This window comes from Chiloscyllium punctatum, chromosome 3 (assembly GCF_047496795.1).
Source record: "Chiloscyllium punctatum isolate Juve2018m chromosome 3, sChiPun1.3, whole genome shotgun sequence".
Taxonomy (NCBI): Eukaryota; Metazoa; Chordata; class Chondrichthyes; order Orectolobiformes; family Hemiscylliidae; genus Chiloscyllium; species Chiloscyllium punctatum.
In genome coordinates, this window is record NC_092741.1 from 90253627 (window position 1) to 90272460 (window position 18834).

General features: G+C 41.2%; 1 protein-coding gene across 3 annotated transcripts in view; it reads left to right on the forward strand.

Moving 5' to 3' along the window:
* Positions 1-18834, forward strand: part of lama2 (laminin, alpha 2) — a 387170-nt gene that overhangs the window by 311769 nt on the left and 56567 nt on the right. For all 3 annotated transcript variants that reach the window (XM_072556030.1, XM_072556031.1, XM_072556033.1), the window contains 5 exons: positions 2495-2597; positions 9155-9271; positions 11656-11838; positions 16050-16204; positions 16294-16437. In XM_072556030.1, coding sequence (XP_072412131.1) covers positions 2495-2597; positions 9155-9271; positions 11656-11838; positions 16050-16204; positions 16294-16437 — 702 coding nt within the window. The remainder of the gene's footprint in view (positions 1-2494; positions 2598-9154; positions 9272-11655; positions 11839-16049; positions 16205-16293; positions 16438-18834) is intronic.

An 18834-nucleotide genomic window follows, 5' to 3' on the forward strand; every position in this document is an offset into this window, starting at 1 on the left:
TGGGAGGAAACCGGAGCACCCGGAGGAAACCCACGCAGACACAGGGAGAACATGCAAACTCCACACAGTCAGTCGCCTGAGGCAGGAATTGAACCCGGGTCTCTGGTGCTGTGAGGCAGCAGTGCTAACCACTGTGCCACCGTGCCACCCACAAGTAGATAAGTTAAAGTAGATAAACTAGGATCCAGGGGTTGCACTCTGAATAAAGCCACAAGAGTGCATGGTGTTTGAAGTAGCAACAATAAACTTTATGACATCAGAACAAAAATGCATTCTACAACACCTGTAGGACTTATTTCTGATATCCAGTACTAACATGTGGTAAATTTTGGTAATAAACTTGCTTGAGTACCACACAATGCATGTCAGATAGTAAATCTGATAAAGAGAGAATCACAAATTTTTCAGCAATAATCACCAAATGAAATGTCAGGAAGGAATGTTGAATTATCTTAAAATTTCATAAGGGACCACAATTCATAATAATCAATCAATCAATAAATAGATGGGTTGATGGATTAATAGTTTAAAAAATAAATAAATAAATCACGTTTGCTAATCTGGTTTTGAAACTCCTTTTCCAGCATGGACTGCCTTAATGATTGCTCCTGCTCTCATCAATCACTCTTCTTTCCCAGGTCTTTGGACCCTACACCTGTCCTCTACTAGCTGTTTATGAGCATAACTTCATTTCCTCACTAACTTCAGGCATCTCCACACCAGTCTCCCCCTGGATTTTTTTCGGTTTGTAATCAATTGCCTCAAGTAAAAACCACTTGTTAATTTTTTTCAACCTCTATCATCTCAATGCACTGAAGGATTCATGCTCACAGGCTTCTTTTCAGCCCCTCAAGACATGTCCCAGTACAGAGTTAACAACCTTCCCATTTTCTCAGCTCCTGAGAGCTACTTCTGAGTTATCTTCCGCATTTAGCTGCCTATTTATTCTGAGAAATTCCCCCTTAGTTCCAACAACATGGTGCCATCCAATTGCTCTTGATTCCCTCAGTCCCAGTGTAGGATAGCTGCCTTCCCAGCCTCTATGCAGCACTCCTAACATTTCTGTTCTTAATTGTCTTTTTTCTCCAATTGCCTGTAAACTTTGAACACCTCTGCAGTGATCCTGATCTAGTCAGAATGATTCATTGAAAACCTTGCAATAAACTCCTTGCCCATTGCTGAGCAGAATTGAAAGTCACTAACATTTTGAAACAGTCAAATGTATCACCCTTGGAATTATAATGACCACTTTTATGTTTTTGGACTGTGAACTAAAAATGGTTCTGAAACAAGTTACTGGAACACATTGTAATCTACAACATTGCCTTATTCGAACAGTGAAGGAGCATCCCTGACAGAATGACACTGCCTGTGTGTAATCTCGGCGAGAGATCGTCTTTTGAGAGTTTTTTCAATCAGTTGTTGTTCTGGGCTTAGGAAGGCCTACTATAGTAACAAATGCCTGACTGGTTCCTGGCCAGGTGGATACAGCCTTCAGTGGAGAAAATACAGGAGAAAGATACGGCCTCACTTCACCCATTTCCCCTCCCCTACCCATGCCCAACCTTCCTCTTCTGTGCAAAGAAGCAAAAGAAAATTCCTCTTATCTAGCTATTCTCCCTCCCCTCTCTCTGCAATTCTCTGTTGAAAGGAAAACGGGAGAAACTACTTTCAAAGGCACTAAAAGAGCAAGTCCTCAGTGAATGAAAGACTGAGAACCGCTGCATCCACAACCTCATGTCATTATCCAAGAATTAAAAGAAGTCAAAGGTGAGCTGAAGGAAAACTACTCATTGCTGTCTGTGATCCAGAACTATGCCACTCAAAGGGTGATCTGCCTGATTCATATAGTTCACATCCAACCCTAAACTATAACCTGGACATTTGAAAAGTACGAAAGAAACTGCTTGTTTTTTTCCCTCCCTCATCCAAACTATTTGTTGCTTGCTTTGTCTCTTCATGTGTACAATTGAATGTGTACAAGAATTTTAAGAAAGGAGTAGATTTATAGTGTTATAGATGAACAAATCAACATGCCTTTTTTGTCATTAGTTAAAAAAATCAGTTTGCTTACAATAAATAGTTATTTTCTTGTTTGTAGAAAATGCTGGTGTGTCTTTTTTTTAAACCTGAATTAGACAGGTCAGTAAAACTGGGCATTTTGGTGATTTGGTTCAATTTGAATATTTGTGAGCACTGCGAGGATTGTGGGGCTTGATTTCCAGTGCACTATCCCAGTGAGTTGTGACGGAGCTGAGTTTACCCTGAAGGCTACATTCTCACAGGTTGCTAGAAATGAATTTCATCCCAATAATTGATGATCTTCCTCAAGGTAAGAAGTACTTAGAAATAATTGAAAGCAGTTTTTGTTTTCTCTTCTGTCTCAATTTTGTTCTGATAAATAACAGGACATTGGTAGACAGTGGTGTAGTCATTAAAGTATAAATATTGCATTGTTTCTGTAATGGTTTAAAAAATGCTGTTATTTAATCAGGCATCTGGTCCAGATGGATCTTTGAAGGAAACTGCCAAAAGCTCACTGCAGAGAAGCTTCAGACAGTTAAATGAAGGAAAACGATTGGGAACAGATGTGAAAGGTAAACAAAGTTTGGATTTGTATTTATAAAGTGTCATATATGATTGAGGAAAAGAAGTGTATATCCCTAAAATCATACGGCTCAGTATCTAATCAAAATATAATAAAATAATTCTGTTGAAAGATGTAGTGAAAATTTTTTTAAAGTTGTTATAGCATTCTGGTTACAGTGCCTCCTGGGGGTAAAATTCTCAAATGGGAGAGGGACCAGCAGGAAGTCATTGTACACTTTGGGACTAATGACCTATGAAGAGAAAAGGATGAGATTCTGAGGGGAGAATATGGAAAGTTAGGCAGGAATTTTAAAAAGGTGGTCCTCGAGGGTAGTAATATCTGGATTACTCCCGGTGCCATGAGCTAGTGAGGGTGGGAATAGGAGGATAGAGAAGATGAATGCGTGGCTGAGGAGCTAATGCAGGGGAGAAGGATTCACATTTTTGCATCATTGGAATCTTTTCTGGGATAGAAGTGACCTGTAGAAGAAAGATGCATTGCTCCTCAATTGGAAGAGAACTAGTATACGGGTGGGGAGATTTACGAGAGCTGCTCAGAAGGATTTAAACTAATAAGATGGGGGTGTGGGACCCAGGGAGATAGTGAGAAAAGAGGTCAGTCTGAGACTGGGACAGTTGGGAAAATGAGTGAGTCAAACAGTCAGGGACAAAGCAGAGATAAATTAAACTGTATTTATTTCAATGCACGAGGCTTAACAGGTAAGACAAATGACCTCAGGGCATGGTTGGGAACATGGGACTGGGATATCATAGCAGTTAGAGACATGGCTAAGGAATGGACAGGACTGGTGGTTTTATGTTCCAGGATATAGGTACTAGAGGAAGTGTTGGGGTGGGGTGGGGGGTGTGGGGCGGGAGCGGTGGGGGGGGAGTGGGGTGCAAGGGAGGAGAAGGAGTTGCGTTTTTGACTGCAATAACATTACAGCTGTACTTAGGGAGGATGTAGCTGGAAATGCATCCAGGGAAGTGAATTGGATGGAACTGAGAAATAAGAAAGGAATGATCACAATTATTGGGATTGTACTACTGCACATCCCCCCCCCCCTCCCCCACCCCCCCATCATTAGTCAGTGGAGAAATTGGGAAACAAATTTGTAAGGAAATGACAGTTATCTCTAGGAATAATTTGGTGATAATGGTGGGGATTTTAACTATCCAAACAGACGAGGACTGCATAGTGTTAAGGGCTTGGATGGAGAGGAATTTAAGTTTGTCCAAGTACATTTTCTGATTCAATATATGGATGTACCTACTAGGGAAGGTGCAAAACCTGACCTACTCTTGGGAAATAAGGCAGGGCAGGTGAGTGAGGTGTCAGTGGGGGAGCACTTTGGGGCAAGTGACCATAATTCTATTTGTTTTAAAACAGCGATGGAAAACGATAGATCGGACCTAACAGTTGAAGTTCTAAATTGAAGGAAGGCTAATTTTGACAGTATTAGGCAAGAACTTTCAAAAGCTGATTGGGTGCAGATGTTAGCAGATAAAGGGAAATGGGAAGACGGCTGGAAAATGGGAAGCCTTCGAAAATGAGAGAGGCCAGAGATTGTGTTCCTGTTAGGGTGAAAGGCAAGGCTGGTCAGTGCAGAGAATGATGGATGATGAGTGAAATTGAGGGTTTGGTTAAGAAAATGAAGGAAGCATATGTCAGGTATAGACAGGAGAGATTGAATGAATCCTAAGAATATATGGCAGTAGGGGTATACTTAAGAGGGAAATCAAGGAGGCAAAAAGGGGGCATGAGACAGCTTTGGCAAATAGGGTTAAGGAGAATCCAAAGGGATTTTATCAATACATTAAGGACAAAAGGGTAACTAGGGAGAGAATGGGGCCCCTTAAAGATCATTACGGCTGCCTGTGTGGAACCACAGGAGATAGTGGAGATACTAGACGAGTATTTTGCATCAATATTTACAGTGGAGAAGGATAGGGAAGAAATAGAATGTGGGGAAATAAATAGTGACATCTTGGAAAATGTCCATATTATAGAGGAGGAGGTGCATGATGTCTTAAAATGCATAAAGATGGATAAATCCCCGGCAGCTGATCAGGTGTAACCTAGATCTGTGTGGAAAGCTAGGGAAGTAATTGCTGGGCCCCTTGCTGCGACATTTGTATCATTGATAGTCACAGGTGAGGCAGCAGAATACTGGAGGTTGGCTAACGTGATGCCACTATTTAAGAAAGGTGGTAAGGAAAAGCCAGGGAACTATAGACTGGTGAGCCTGACATCTGTGGTGGGCAAGTTGTTGGAGGGAATCCTGAGGGACAGAATTTAATGGATTTGGAAAGGCAAAGACTGATTAAGAATAGTTAAACAAGGCTTTCTGCGTGGGAAATGGTGGTTCAATAACTTGATTGAGTTTTTTTGGAGAAGTAACAGAGGATTGATGAGCGATTTTTGAGAAGATTGGTAGCTCAGGTTGATGATAAATATGTACGTTAGCTCACTGAGTTGGAAGGTTTGTTTTGAGATGTTTCATCACCATACTAGGTAACATCATCAGTGAGAGTCTCCGGTAAAGTGCTGGTGGTATGTCCCACCTCCCAATTTATTGGTCTTGGTTTAATAAGGTGGGTGATGTCATTTCCGGTTCTTTTTTTAAGGGAAGGTAGATAGGATCTAAATCGATGTATTTATTGATGGAATTCTGTTTAAAATGACATGCCTCTAAGAATTCTCGTGCATGTCTTTGTTTCGTGTATCCTAGGATGTGTGTGTTGTTCCAGTCAAAGGGGTGTCCTCCTTTGTCTGTATGTATGGAAACGAGGGATAGTGAGCCATGTCTTTTGGTGGCCTGTTGGTGTTCATGTATTCTGGTGGCAAATTTCCTGCTAGTTCATCCGATGTAGTATTTTTTACAGTTCTTGCATGGTATCTTGTAAATGACGTTAGTTTTGCTGGTCGTATCTAATCGATCCTTTAGGTCCATTAGTCGCTGTTTAAGTGTGTTGGTAGGTTTGTAGGCTACCATGATGCCAAGGGGTCTGAGTAGTCTGGGAGTAGATTATGATATGCCTTTGATGTAAGGTCATGTGGCTACAGTTTTTGGTTGCGTTGTGTCTGCTTGTTTTGATTTGTTTCTGAGGAATCAGTGGATTGTATTTATTGGGTTTCCATTGAAAACATAGTATACAGAGGAACCTCAATTATCCAAACAAGATGGGCAGGCAGTATTACGTTCAGATAATTGATTATTCAGTTAATCAATTCAATGCTTTTTCTCTGGAGCTCGGAGTTATTTATTAAGACTGCTCCCTGTTCAGGAGATTAGCAGCAGCACAGCACACGTGAGCCCTTACCCACCTCTCAACCCCATCCCCCGCCCACTCCCCAAACCCCTCCCCCAAACCCATCCAACACCACCCCCCTGCCCGCCCCCAATCCTGTCCAGCCCTGCCCCTGAACCAGTCCAGCACCGCCCCTCACCCGCCCCCAATCCCATCTAACCACACACCACACCGCCCCCTCCAACACTGCTCCCCCGCCTGCCCCCAACCCCGGTCCAGCTCTGCTCCCCACCTATCCACCCTCTGCACTGGCCCACACCTGCCCCCACCCCCTGCCTGCACCCACTCCCATCCCCCATCTCCAGGACAGCTGGACTGGACACCAACAACAGGACTGCTGCTGTTGCTGCTACTGCCTTTTGGGGGGTGAGTCTCCAAACAGTACACGTACACACACACACACCATTTTACTGCAACTTTTTGACAGGTTCCATCTCTGTTCTGCACAGGACAATGTTGGAGAATTATCTGGGAAAGGGGGCGTTTAGGGTACGTCGTGTGTAGAACTCCAGGGAAGGTGTGGGGAGGGAGAGAGAGAGAGGGGGGAAGAGGTCAGTCATTTAGAGGTGGTGCCTGTGCTTCCATCTATCCAGGACTGTTCTCGGCAGCACTTCAAATCAATGTAAACAAAAGACGCGATCAGTGTTGGACCCAAGCCTTTGGTGTAATGTTTCTATTGAGATCTCCTAAGGATAATCGATATTCAGATAACTGGTTCACAAAAACGAGGTTCTCCTGTAGATATTTTACTTCTGTTTTTTGTAATTCTTGGGTGCCGTAGTGTGATGCAGCTCATTGAAACAATGTATTGATGCAGCTCTGTTAATGGGTGTTGGGATGATTGCTTCTGAAGTTATGTATTTGTTCATGTGTGTTGTTTTTTTGTGGATGCTGGTTTGAAGCTCTCCGTTAACTGTACATTCAACTGTGACATCTAGGGCAGAGTAGTAGACGTGATCTATATGGAATTCAGGCATTCAACAAGGTTCCTCATAATAAACTGGTTGGCAAGATTAGATCTCATGGAATACAGAGAGAACTGGCCAACTGGATACAGAACTAGCTCGAAGGTAGAAGACAGAGGCCTGTGACCAGTGGTTTGCCACAAGGATCGGTGCTGGATCCACTGCTTTTAGTCATTGATATAAATGATTTAGATGTGAACATAGGAGGTTTGGTTAGTAAGTTTGCAATGACACCAACATTGGAGGTGTAGTGGACAATGAAGAAGGTTACCTCCGAGTACAATGGAATATTGATCAGATGGGTCAATGGGCTGAGGAGTGGCAGATGGAGTTTAATTTGGATAAATGTGAGATGCTGCATTTTGGAAACACAAATCAGGGCAGGACTTGTTCACGTAATGGGAAGGTCATGGGGAGTGTTTCTGAACAAAGAGACCTTGGAGTGCAAGTACATCACTCCTTGAAAGTGAACTCGCAGGTGAATAGGATAGTGAAGAAGGCATTTGGAATGCTTTCCTTTATTGGGCAGAACATTGAGTACAGGAGTTGGGAGGTTGTGTTGTGGCTGTACAGAACATTGGTTAGACCACTGTTGGAATATTACGTGCAATTTTGGTCTCTTTCCTATTGGAAGGATGTTGTGAAACTTGAAAGGGTTCAGAAAAGATTTACAAGGATGTTGCCAGGGTTGGAGGATTTGAGCTGTTGAGAGAGGCTGAATTGGCTGGGGCTGTTTTCCCTGTAGCGTCGGAGGCAGAGGGTTGATCTTATAGAGGTTTATAAAATCATGAAGGGCATGCACAGGATAAATGGACAAAGTCTTTTTCCTGGGGTGGGGGAGTCCAAAACTGGAGGCCAAAGGTTTAAGGTGAGATGGGAAAGATATAAAAGGGACCTAAGGGGCAACTTTTTCACACAGAGGGTGGTGTGTTTATGAAATAAGATGCCGGAGGAAGTGGTGGAGGCTGGTACAATTACAATATTTAAAAGTCACGTGGATGGGTATATGAATAGGAAGGATCTCGAAGGATATGGGCCAAATACTAGCAACTGAGACTAGATTAGTTTGGGATATGTGGTCGGCATGGACAAGTTGGATCGAGGGGTCTGTTTTTGTGCTGTACTTCTCTATGACTCTAACACTTTGTTTTGTTCAATGGATACCTCAGCCCAGGAAATGCAAAAGGCCAACTGGTCAGCAACTGGGAGCTGTTCTGTTTAATTTTTGGTTTTGCAACATTACCAGATATTTAGCATACAAATGTACACCGGGCTTCACAGGAAATAAGTTTGGAGTTAAGAGAAATCGTTGTGTGAAAATTACTGATTCACACATGACATTCATCATCTGTTCTAACAATCTGCAATGCCACGTTCTTGATGTTGATTGTGCTTGTCAGATATCCATTACTTTAAAACATGCCCTACGTCGAGTTTAAAATTGTCTGTAGCATCCCAGTTAAATTTAACATCTGATATGTTAGGCTGGTTATCATTTCTGGTACTGAACATGATCCATGTATTCAAAAAGCTTGTAGCCTGTAATTCCTAAAACGTTCAACTAAAAGGTCAGTTGACTTCTCAGCCAACTTTACTTCCTAGTGAACTAAAGGTATTATTTTTCTACAATCTTTGAAATGTATTGATGCTTTCTGACGTAAGCATACCAGCAGTCAATGTAACACTTTGTTCAAATTTGAGACTGTACGTAGTAATTGATGACTATGCCAAGGTTTAAAGTCTCACTCAATTCTGTCCAACCACAACTCCATACTCAGTCAATGCCAAGCGTTAAGCACTTTGAAGGGGAACACTTTGACTTTTCTAAGTCTTTCCTCAATGGTTTTGGAGCACTTATTCAATTTCTGAATGGACTTCTCAAATTTTAAATTGAATGTTGATCTGCTCTTTGTGCACCTTCTTTACAGCCATAACATTATATTCTTCGCTCTGTTCTATTCCCCTTATCCACTTTATTTGGTATGATTTGCCTGTTCTGCACACAAAACAAAACCTTTCACTGTACCTCTTACATGTGACAAATCAAATCATATTCTGTTGCAACCATGTATGAGAACATTAAAGTAGGCATGGATCACACATCAAAGAGTGGTCTGATTGATTAATATGGTTCATGTGTGCATACATCCCTAAACTATAACATGAAAAAAACCCATTATATTCAACACAGTCAGTTAGAAATATACAAACAAATAATTAATTCATTTTGAGAAAACTGTGCCATTACGTAGATGTCATGTCTTGAAGCTTTTGTTATTGTCTTTCAGAGAAAAGAGATAACTTGAATAACTTAGAAAATAGGCTAAATGATGGTACAACCAAAAACAAAAACTTGCTGAAAGCCTTAAACGATACACTTGCGAAACTTCATGCCATTCCCAAAGGTAGGTTTTATTCTGACGTATGGCTCTTTATGCTTGTGCAGTTTATTTTGGATGAAATTGGTCACATTCTGTTCTTCTAAGTTTTATCTGCTAACAGAAATGATCAAAATGACCTTTTTATTCTGTCCTGTAACCTACTGAGTAAAATCAATGGGCGATATACTCACAATTTCAGATCTGTTGGGCTGAATGTTCCATTTTTTTAGCAATTTTTTTTTTATCTGTGATTCATGGTGCTGGCCTACTGTGGCTCAATTCTCCAGCAGTCACCAGTCTTGAGTCAGTCATGGCTTAACTGGCCTTTTCAGAGCCTGTCCTATGGAATTGTGAGGCAGGAGAGGTGGAAGTTCTCGCTACAGCAGGAATTTGGTGATGTTCACACTGCTAGCTCCATATTTAAACCCAGCTCCACAGCACTGCAAATGCTCCAAACCAGGAACTGCCTCTCAACTTGTGGTCTTGCTTTCTGATCCCAAACAACATGACACGGAAAGGGAAGGTCGCTCTTTGCTTTGCTGACTCGGACCTAGAAGTGCTAGTGGACGGGTTCTTCAAAAGAAAGGCATTGCCATCTCCAGTATAGGAGGCCAGGCCACCAGATGCAGCCAACCTGGACAGAGTTAGCATTCCAAGGCAGTGAGGTGTCCTGAATATTTAAAAAAACAAGCAGTGTAGGAAGAAGGTCAAGTTCTTCTGTGCTCAGCAAGGTATGTGTCATCATGTTTTCCCTCCTATTTCAAGCTGTCAAGGACGTTGCTACTCACTCTAACGCCTCTCACCAAGATCAATGGAGTGCAACAATGACTGTGCAACATGTCCACTCAACATCTCTCACCCACCTCATACTTGCAAACTACTAACCCTTCCTGTCCTCTGCACTTCCTGCTCATTCACTGCAGATACCTGGTCGCTTCTCCCACCCCTCGATCACCAATAACTCCTCTCCCATTAATTTCCATCCCCCAATTTGTCCCTCTGTGTCATTTTAGAAAGTTATGTTTTCTCACTAGCTGGAGAGGGCAAAGATGGTTGTGAGGAGGGCAGATGTTTGGTCCTTCACAATTTGAGGAAAAATTCTGGAGTTGGCTGGAGAAGAACGCAGTAACTCAGAGGGGATAGAGAGATCTCCATGAGCAACCAAGTGAGTGAGCTAAATTGTGTTGTGCTGCACTGTTCCGCCATTAACACCAGTGCAAACTCATTCTTCTCCTGAATACTTTTTGACCCTTTCTTCACAAATAATTCCCTCTCTTCTTTTATGTAGGCATTAATGAGACCCAGCAAACCACTAAGAGACATAGATCAGTACCAGCGACCCTTAGGAGGAAGTCACTCTCCCCTCTGAGGATGAATTGACAAGGCGGCACCCACCACAAACTCAGGCCAACATCCTAGTGTTTTCTGTTTCTAGATTAGAATTGGGAGCACAATCTGGTGAGCACATCACTGATAAAACTCTGCGGTTAGATAAAGAAAAGTGATCCTCAGTGACTGGCAATGACCAGATAACCTGCTTGGGCCAAGGCAGATGCTAAGTCCTGGTCTTGGCCGTTACTGACATCAGAAGGCTCAGGAACTGCAACAACAGGGACAGTCAATAAGCAGGATCAAAGGATGGATGTCTCCTCCGCAGTTTGACTGATGCCTTTGTGATTCCCAGACTGGTTGCACTTGTTCTATAAGGCTGAATGTGGCCCAATCATCTGTACTGAGATTGGATGGGCCCCTTATCTGACAATAGTGGCAGCCCCAGAGTGAACATTGTCCCCATTTACTCCACCAGGAGGTGTGAATTGACAGTGCTGCACATCAACATGTCTGTCCCTGAACAATTCAGTGCTCAGGATGTTGAGAAGCTGCTGCAGCTCCCACTGAACTAAAAAGCAATGCAAGCCAGAGAAGGTTGCAGCATCCAAGTCAGTGCAGAGGGCATGACTGCTAAGAAAGTAAGCAAAGACATGAAAGAACCATCCTGTGTAGATACCAGAGATGTGTCGATGCCGCTGTGACTTGGCAGAAGCATGCAAGGTATAAGTGTCCCTTAGCTCCAGAGTGGAGTGTGCTTCAGTAGTGTGTGAATTGGTCTGAAAACAGCCTTGATGATGTGATGAAGTCTTGGCAATGCCCACTCGTGTGGTCAAAGGATGGAAGAGAATGTTGCCCATGGAGCATGCAGGGTAGTGATGGTGGAGGTGGATGAAGACCTGGAAAACTCCACTCTATGTCTCCACTGATCAATGATCTGTATTGGTGATGCAATGTCAGAAAATCAGCTCTTTAATGCATGCCTTCTGTTCAATGTTAACTATGTTGTGAAGTTAATGCTAAGTTATTTTTATATTAACATGCAGTACAGTAATATGTACATTTCTTCCATAAAATAGATGCAAGTGCCAAGATACAAGCAGCTAAAGAGAAAGCCAAACAGGCAAATGACACTGCAAATGCAGTGCTGGCAGAAATAAAAGATTTAAACCAGAATCTCCTGGGATTGCAGGACAACTGTAGCAAACTCAAAGATGATGTGGCCAAAGCAAATGCTGCCATTAATACACCAGCTAAGACAAGTAAGTTTCTGTTCTACTGTTGCATTTTCTGAAGTAGTCAAAAGACGTACTTTTACAGAATTAACATAATTACTCTTCCTGTTCATTTATTGACAACTTAAAACCGTATTCTACATATTAATGTAAAACAAAGTAACTTCCCCTTGAGTACAGTGCCCATTGCGACTGCGTGCCAAAGATCTTAAGTGAATTTTAATGGTGTTAATTTCAATCTAATTCTTACTGAAAAAATGTCAAAATACATTTGCTTTTCCTGAAAATTAGAAAAGCAACATGGATGATTTGCATGAAAAATTCCTATTTTGTATAAATGCAACAAGAGTTATTCTACCAAGTTTGGTTTTGGGATAGCTTGTTTCAGGGATATAACAAGAGCTTTACCCAGCGGCTCATTTAAATGAGGTGTTTTAGATGGTACTATAACTGATCTGAAAATGTTCAATTTTTCTATATTGACATACTTCACCACTTCAAAAATTCATCATAGAGTCATAGAAATGTACAGCACATAAAACAGACCCTTTGGTCCAACTCATCCATGCCAACCAGATATCCCAACCCAATCTAGTCCCACCTGCCAGCACCCGACCCATATCCCTCTAAACCCTTCCTATTCATATACCCATCCAGATGTCATTTAAATGTTGCAGTCGTATTAGCCTCCACCATTTCCTCTGGCTGCTCATTCCATACACGTACCATCCTCTGAATGAAAAGTTGCCTCTTAGGTCTCTTTTATTTCTTTCCCCTTTCACTCTAAACCTCTGCCCTCTAGTTCTGGACTCCCCCTACCCAGGAAAATACTTTGTCTATTTATCCTATCCATGCCCCTCATGATTTTATAAACCACTATAAGGTCACCCCTCAGCCTCCGACACTCCAGAGAAATTAGCCCCGGCCTATTCAACCTCTCCCTATAGCTCAAGTCCTCCAACCCTGGCAACATCCTTGTAAATCTTTTCTGAATCCTTTCAAGTTTCACAATATCTTTCCAACAGGAAGGAGACCAGAATTGCACGCAATATTCCAACGGTGGCCTAACCCAATGTCCTGTACAGCCGCAACATGACCTCCCAACTCCTGTACTCAATACTCTGATCAGTAAAAGAAAGCATACCAAACGTTGCCTTCACTATCCTATCTACCCATGACTCCACTTTCAAGGAGCTATGAACCTGCACTCCAAGGTCTCTTTGTTCAGTAACACTCCCTAGGACTTTATTATTAAGTGTATAAATTCTGCTAAGATTTGCTTTCCCAAAATGCAGCATCTTACATTTATCTGAATTAAACTCCATCTGCCACTTCTCAGCCCATTGGCCCATCTGGTCCAGATCCTGTTGTAATCTGAGGTGACCTTCTTCACTGTCCACTACACCTCCAATTTTGGTGTAATCAGCAAACTTACTAACTTGACCTCTTATGCTCACATACAAATCATTTATATAAATGACAAAAAGTAGTGGACCCAGCACCGATCCTTGTGGCACTCCACTGGTCATAGGCTTCCAGTCTGAAAAACAACCCTCCACCACCACCCTCTGTCTTCTACCTTTTGAGCCAATTCTGTATCCAAATGGCGAGTTCTCCCTGTATTCCATGAGATCTAACCTTGCTCACCATTCTCCCATGGGGAACCTTGTTGAAAGCCTGACTGAAGTTGATATAGATCACATCTACTGCTCTGCCCTCATCAATCCTCTTTGTTACTTCTTCAAAAAACTCAATCAAGTTTGTGAGACATGGTTTCCCATGCACAAAGCCATGTTGACTATCCCTAATCAGTCCTTGCCTTTCCGAATACATGTACATCCTGTCCCTCAGGATTCGCTCCAACAACTTGTCCACCACCGAGGTCAGGCTCACTGGTCTATAGTTCCCTGGCTTGTCCTCCCCACCTTTCTTAAACAGTGGCACCACGTTAGCCAATCTCCAGTCTTCCAGCACCTCACCTGTGACTATCGATAAGCCAAGTATAGCAGAGTATAGAGAAATGTAAATCATGTTCCTTGGACCATACCCACTTTGTTGCTGAATTTATATTGAGTATAAACCATGGTGTAACTCACTTATCCCTTGGACCAAAGCAGTACTTACAAAAGCCAATAATTTGGACAGTGCATACTTTGAGAAAATTTAGGACCTAGGTAAATATATACTTATCAGGGGATTCGAATCAACATGGTGAATTAGTTATTTCATTTACATTTAGTCTTTCCCAGATGTATGTTAGTGGCAGAAACTTCTAGATCTAGGAAGTTGTTGATCCTTTTACTTAAACTTGCCTCTTGCACATAATATCAACTATATCTTCCACAGTGTAGTCTGCATGTTACACCAAATGTAATTTGTGGCTTTACAAATTTGTGGTATTTAGATGATCACATTAGTTTTTCCAAGCCGTGTAATGTCACACTCATCTGTGCCTTATTCTGGAACCTGGTAAAGGTGCAGGCATGACTTGGTATATTGTAGAATGGGTGAGTACCAGACAGAGTAACAGGATTTGACAAGCAATCCAGGAACCCCCGGTGGTCACTCCCTTGAAAAACAGATACTATGTTTTGAGGGGAATGGCTGTCAGGGGAAAGCAAAAACAGCTACATTTGTGGCACTACAGTTGGCTCTGCTGCAAAAAAGAAGAGGAGGAAGTATGGAAATGCAGTAGTCAAAGGAGGATTCAATTTTCAGGAGAATACATATACATCTCTGAGACTCCAAGTTGATATATTGTTTCCCTGGTGCTTGGGTCAACAATGTCTCAGAGTGATGTCAGAACATCCTGGAGGGGGAGGGTGAACAGTCAGTGGTCATGGTACACATTGATACCACCAGGTAAAAAGGGGGATGAGATTCTAAAAATAGAATGCAAGGAGTTAGGAAGCAAGCTGAAAAGTAGGACCTCAAGGGTAGTAATCTTAGGATCACTACATGTTTTTCAGAATAGAAATAGGAGGATATATCAGATGAACATGTGGCTAAAGAGGTGTCACAAAGGGGAGGGTTTCAAACTTCTGGGAGATGAAACCATTACAAACTGGACAGATTACACCTGGGCAGGACGGGAACTGATGTCTTGGGGGACCATTTGCTAGAGTGGTTGGGAGGGTTTAAACCAAATTGGAAGGGGAATGGAAACTTATGCAAAGAGTCAGAGGAAGGGGCAACAAGGACAAGAACAAAAGACAGAAAAGGGAATGAGGGAAAAGATAGAAGGAGGAGTCAAAGGCCAGAATCAATCAAGACAAGTGTAAGACTTTGTGCCTGAAGGTATAGAACATTGGATCAGCCACGATTGTACTGAATGGTGGAGCAGGCTGGAGTGGTTGAATGCCTATTCCTGCTCCTATTTTCTTTTTGTATTTTACAAACAGGGAACGGTAACAAAATGTGACACCTGTACTCAAAATCCTAATTTGTGGTGCCAGTGGATGGGAATCTGTGAGCTCATAAAACTACACTTCAGTTTGAGCATTTCCCATTACTCTGGATTGTTCTGTCCAGAAGTGGATTCGAGATAAACAACTTTAAAGAGTGCTTTATTCTCGCTTAATCTATTAACAAATAAACAAGTGCTCAAAGCAAACAGAGTTTACACAGTGGAAGTTTGCAAAGACAGCAAAAATCTACAAAAATTATTTGCAATAATTAAAACTTAACAAACTGTAATTTTAAAATTACATAGTCAATCCAAAATACTGACATTAAATATGGAAATTGATCATGGTATTTTTCCTGGTGCTTCATACCTCAAAATCTTAATTCTAGTAACACTGTTGCCATAACAACAATGTAATTGTTCATAAATCAAATGGAATTGAAAAGAACTGAGTGGTGGCTGTGTGAAAGAGGCCGAGGAATGAAAAGAATTTTTCAGATAGAGGTTGTCAGTAAATACTAGACCCATCTTTGTACACACATAGGTGAATTCTTATTTAGGGATGGGAACATCTCTGTGTTTGGATTAACAGAAACAGATTTTAGACACTTTTTTTTGCAGGAATTGTTAACTTACAAACTAGGGTTGATAAAATACATGGATATGTTTGTATCATAGCATTCAATTAAAAGAATAAAGATCCTTGTACTAAGCAATCTCCTTTCTTACCAAAACTGAGAAGGATGTATCATTGTGACCTTATTGTTTCTGATTTTATTAAAATGGGAAACAAAACAACTTGCACATTTATCTTTTTTATTGTCACATTAAGTTGCTGATGCTGATATGAAAGTTAAAGAATTGGAAGATAAAACCGATAAGTTGATGGATAAACTGAAACCAATCAAGAATCTTCAGGACACTCTCGGAAGGAATATCTCTCACATTAAAGATCTTATAAATCAAGCCCGTAAACATGCCAACTCTGTGAGTAGTTCAATCAACAAAATAAATATAAGTGTTTTTGTAACTTTGTTACTCTCCATTAATTGAATGATTCTTTCAACTTGCTTTAGATCAAAGTATCAGTTTCATCTGGTGGTGACTGTATCCGTACTTACCGTCCCGATATTAAAAAGGGCACCTACAACTCTATTGTTCTGAATGTGAAAACATCGGAGCTGGAGAATCTACTATTTTATCTTGGTAGTGCACGATATGTAAGTCCGCGCACTTTAGATCTTTATGTCACTTCCTTTGTTGTTTTAAAAGTCAAAATGTTGGGCTGCTGGTCAAGGTCTTGTCAGCGTCTGCTGCTCTAGTATTATCCAACCAGGGAAAGACTGCCCTGGTTTTACTCAATAACTATAGACAGCTTAACTGACTATTTATATGATGTTTTGGTTATATTGCTCATGATATGGACAGTAGGCTGGAGATGGGGGGTGACAGAATTTTAGAGTTTAAGCAATTGATTTTTACAGACAGATTTTTACAGAAAAGCATGTGTCAGAATTGGTATGGGATGGGATCACAGATTATAGCAATGGTACAGGAGCATCAGTTTTAGCACAAGTTCCAAATAGGATCTATATTGCCACGCGATAGTTAATGGGTTGCAGCTGTATTATGATGAAATTTATGAAAATTAATGAATTTACACCGATGATATTGTAGAATGTATTTGTTCAGTCCACAAGCATAATGCCAAGTTTCTGGTGGCCTAGCCACTTTGGATTTGCACATTTCTCTCATGTTGACACTTCTGCTCTTGGCCGTGGCAGTATCCCAGTGGCAGTATCCCAACCTCGATACTTACTACTTCAGCTTTTGAATAGATACTTTACAGCCGTCTGGATGTGACATTGAGTACAGCAATTTCAGACCATGAATTCTGACCTCTCATTTTGTTTCTGTTCACTTATTTTGCACATGCTGGTCTTTCACTTGTTTTATACAACTTTGTACTCAGATGTGGCTGTTCATTATTCTACCACTCAAAATCACTCTGGACAAAGCTTTTGTTTATTTTGAATCATAGAAGAATCATAGAATCCCTACAGTGTGGAGAAAGGCCATTTGGCTTAACAAGTCCACACCAACCCTCAGAATAACCCATCCGGACCCATTCCCAATGTTAAAACTCTACATTTATCCCTGACAAATGCATCTAACTTGCCCATCCCTGAACACTGTGGGCAATTTAGCTTGGCCAGTTCTCCTACTCTGCACATCTTTGTTTCTTTGCTGTAACCATTACCTTTTATTTTCTGCCATGATATCTTTTATCAGTAAAGTTTTCCTATCTGTCAGCCTATGAAGTAGACCTTCACTTTTGTTTGTATTTAGAAAGGTCCTCAAGTTGAAACATTAACTCTCTCCACACAAACTGCTATACCTGCTGATATATCACCATTTTCTATTTTTATGCAAATCTTCATTTTCCCAGCGTTCCTACATAGATATAAAGATGGTGGCTCAGTTCTCAGCTCGAATGGTTGAGCTGCTGTTGGATGATATCTTCTGGCTTTTACATGCAAACATAGGAGGAGGAGTAAGCCATTTAGAACTTGTTACACTATTCAATAATACAATGGCTGTTTTGTTGTGTTCAGAATTTCAAATTCCCATCTGATAAGTTTTGATTTCCTAACAAGGATCTTTCTATTTCTTAAAAATATGGCGGTTCAGACGTGATAGGCTGAAGGGCTTCTTCTATCCTGTATGATTCTATGACTTATGATTCACCTACCATCGCCTTTAGCACCTACTTCACACAATGCTGAGAGAATTATTTTCCTCAGCGCTACTGAAAGGCCAGCTACTAATTCTAAAACAATGTGCCCTAACACTGGACTCGCCCACCCACGTCCACCTTGTCAAAACTTTCAAGGCATTTTGCACTTCAATCAAGTCACCCCACACTCTTTGAAACTCCAGGAGAAACAAGCCCAGTCTTCATATGACAACCTGCTCATTCCAGCTATCCTTTGGTAGTCTCACTGTAGACTGCTTCACCTATACCCACGAAGGTTCATTTTAGACCATTACAGAGCAGCATGTCAGGCAATTGACTAAAGAGGGGAGCAATGTGTGAAAATAGGAACTCTTTGATTGAAGTCTCACTTTGATGTTGTCTTTTGCTATCACCCTTCAGAACCTGTTTTTTTTAAGACTCTACCCTCTAGGATGATCAAAAGCTTCATGCACGCTCCATCATGTAAGCACTATATAGAAATTAGTTATACAATTAAACACAATTTTTATTTTACTCATCTAATGTGAAATGTGCTGCTGTGCAACAGTTTTCTCAAAATGTGGAGGTGTTATCAAGTGCACAGACACTCCAGGTTCAATATTTATTTTGGCTCAGGCAACAAGATAGTTTTAGAAGTGAGTTTGTCTCCACCTTTTGACTAAACATTCAAATTGCAATAGCTTCAACTGGAATTTGTATTAGAACCTAGAATGAATGTGCCTTTTTTCAAATGTGAAACTCCACTGTTATGTTTTTAGCAATATTCATTTCAGTGGGTTTAAATCATTGATGTAATTATATTTAAATACAACTGTGGATGATTCATAAATACTGACCATTGACCTGCATTATAAGGAGG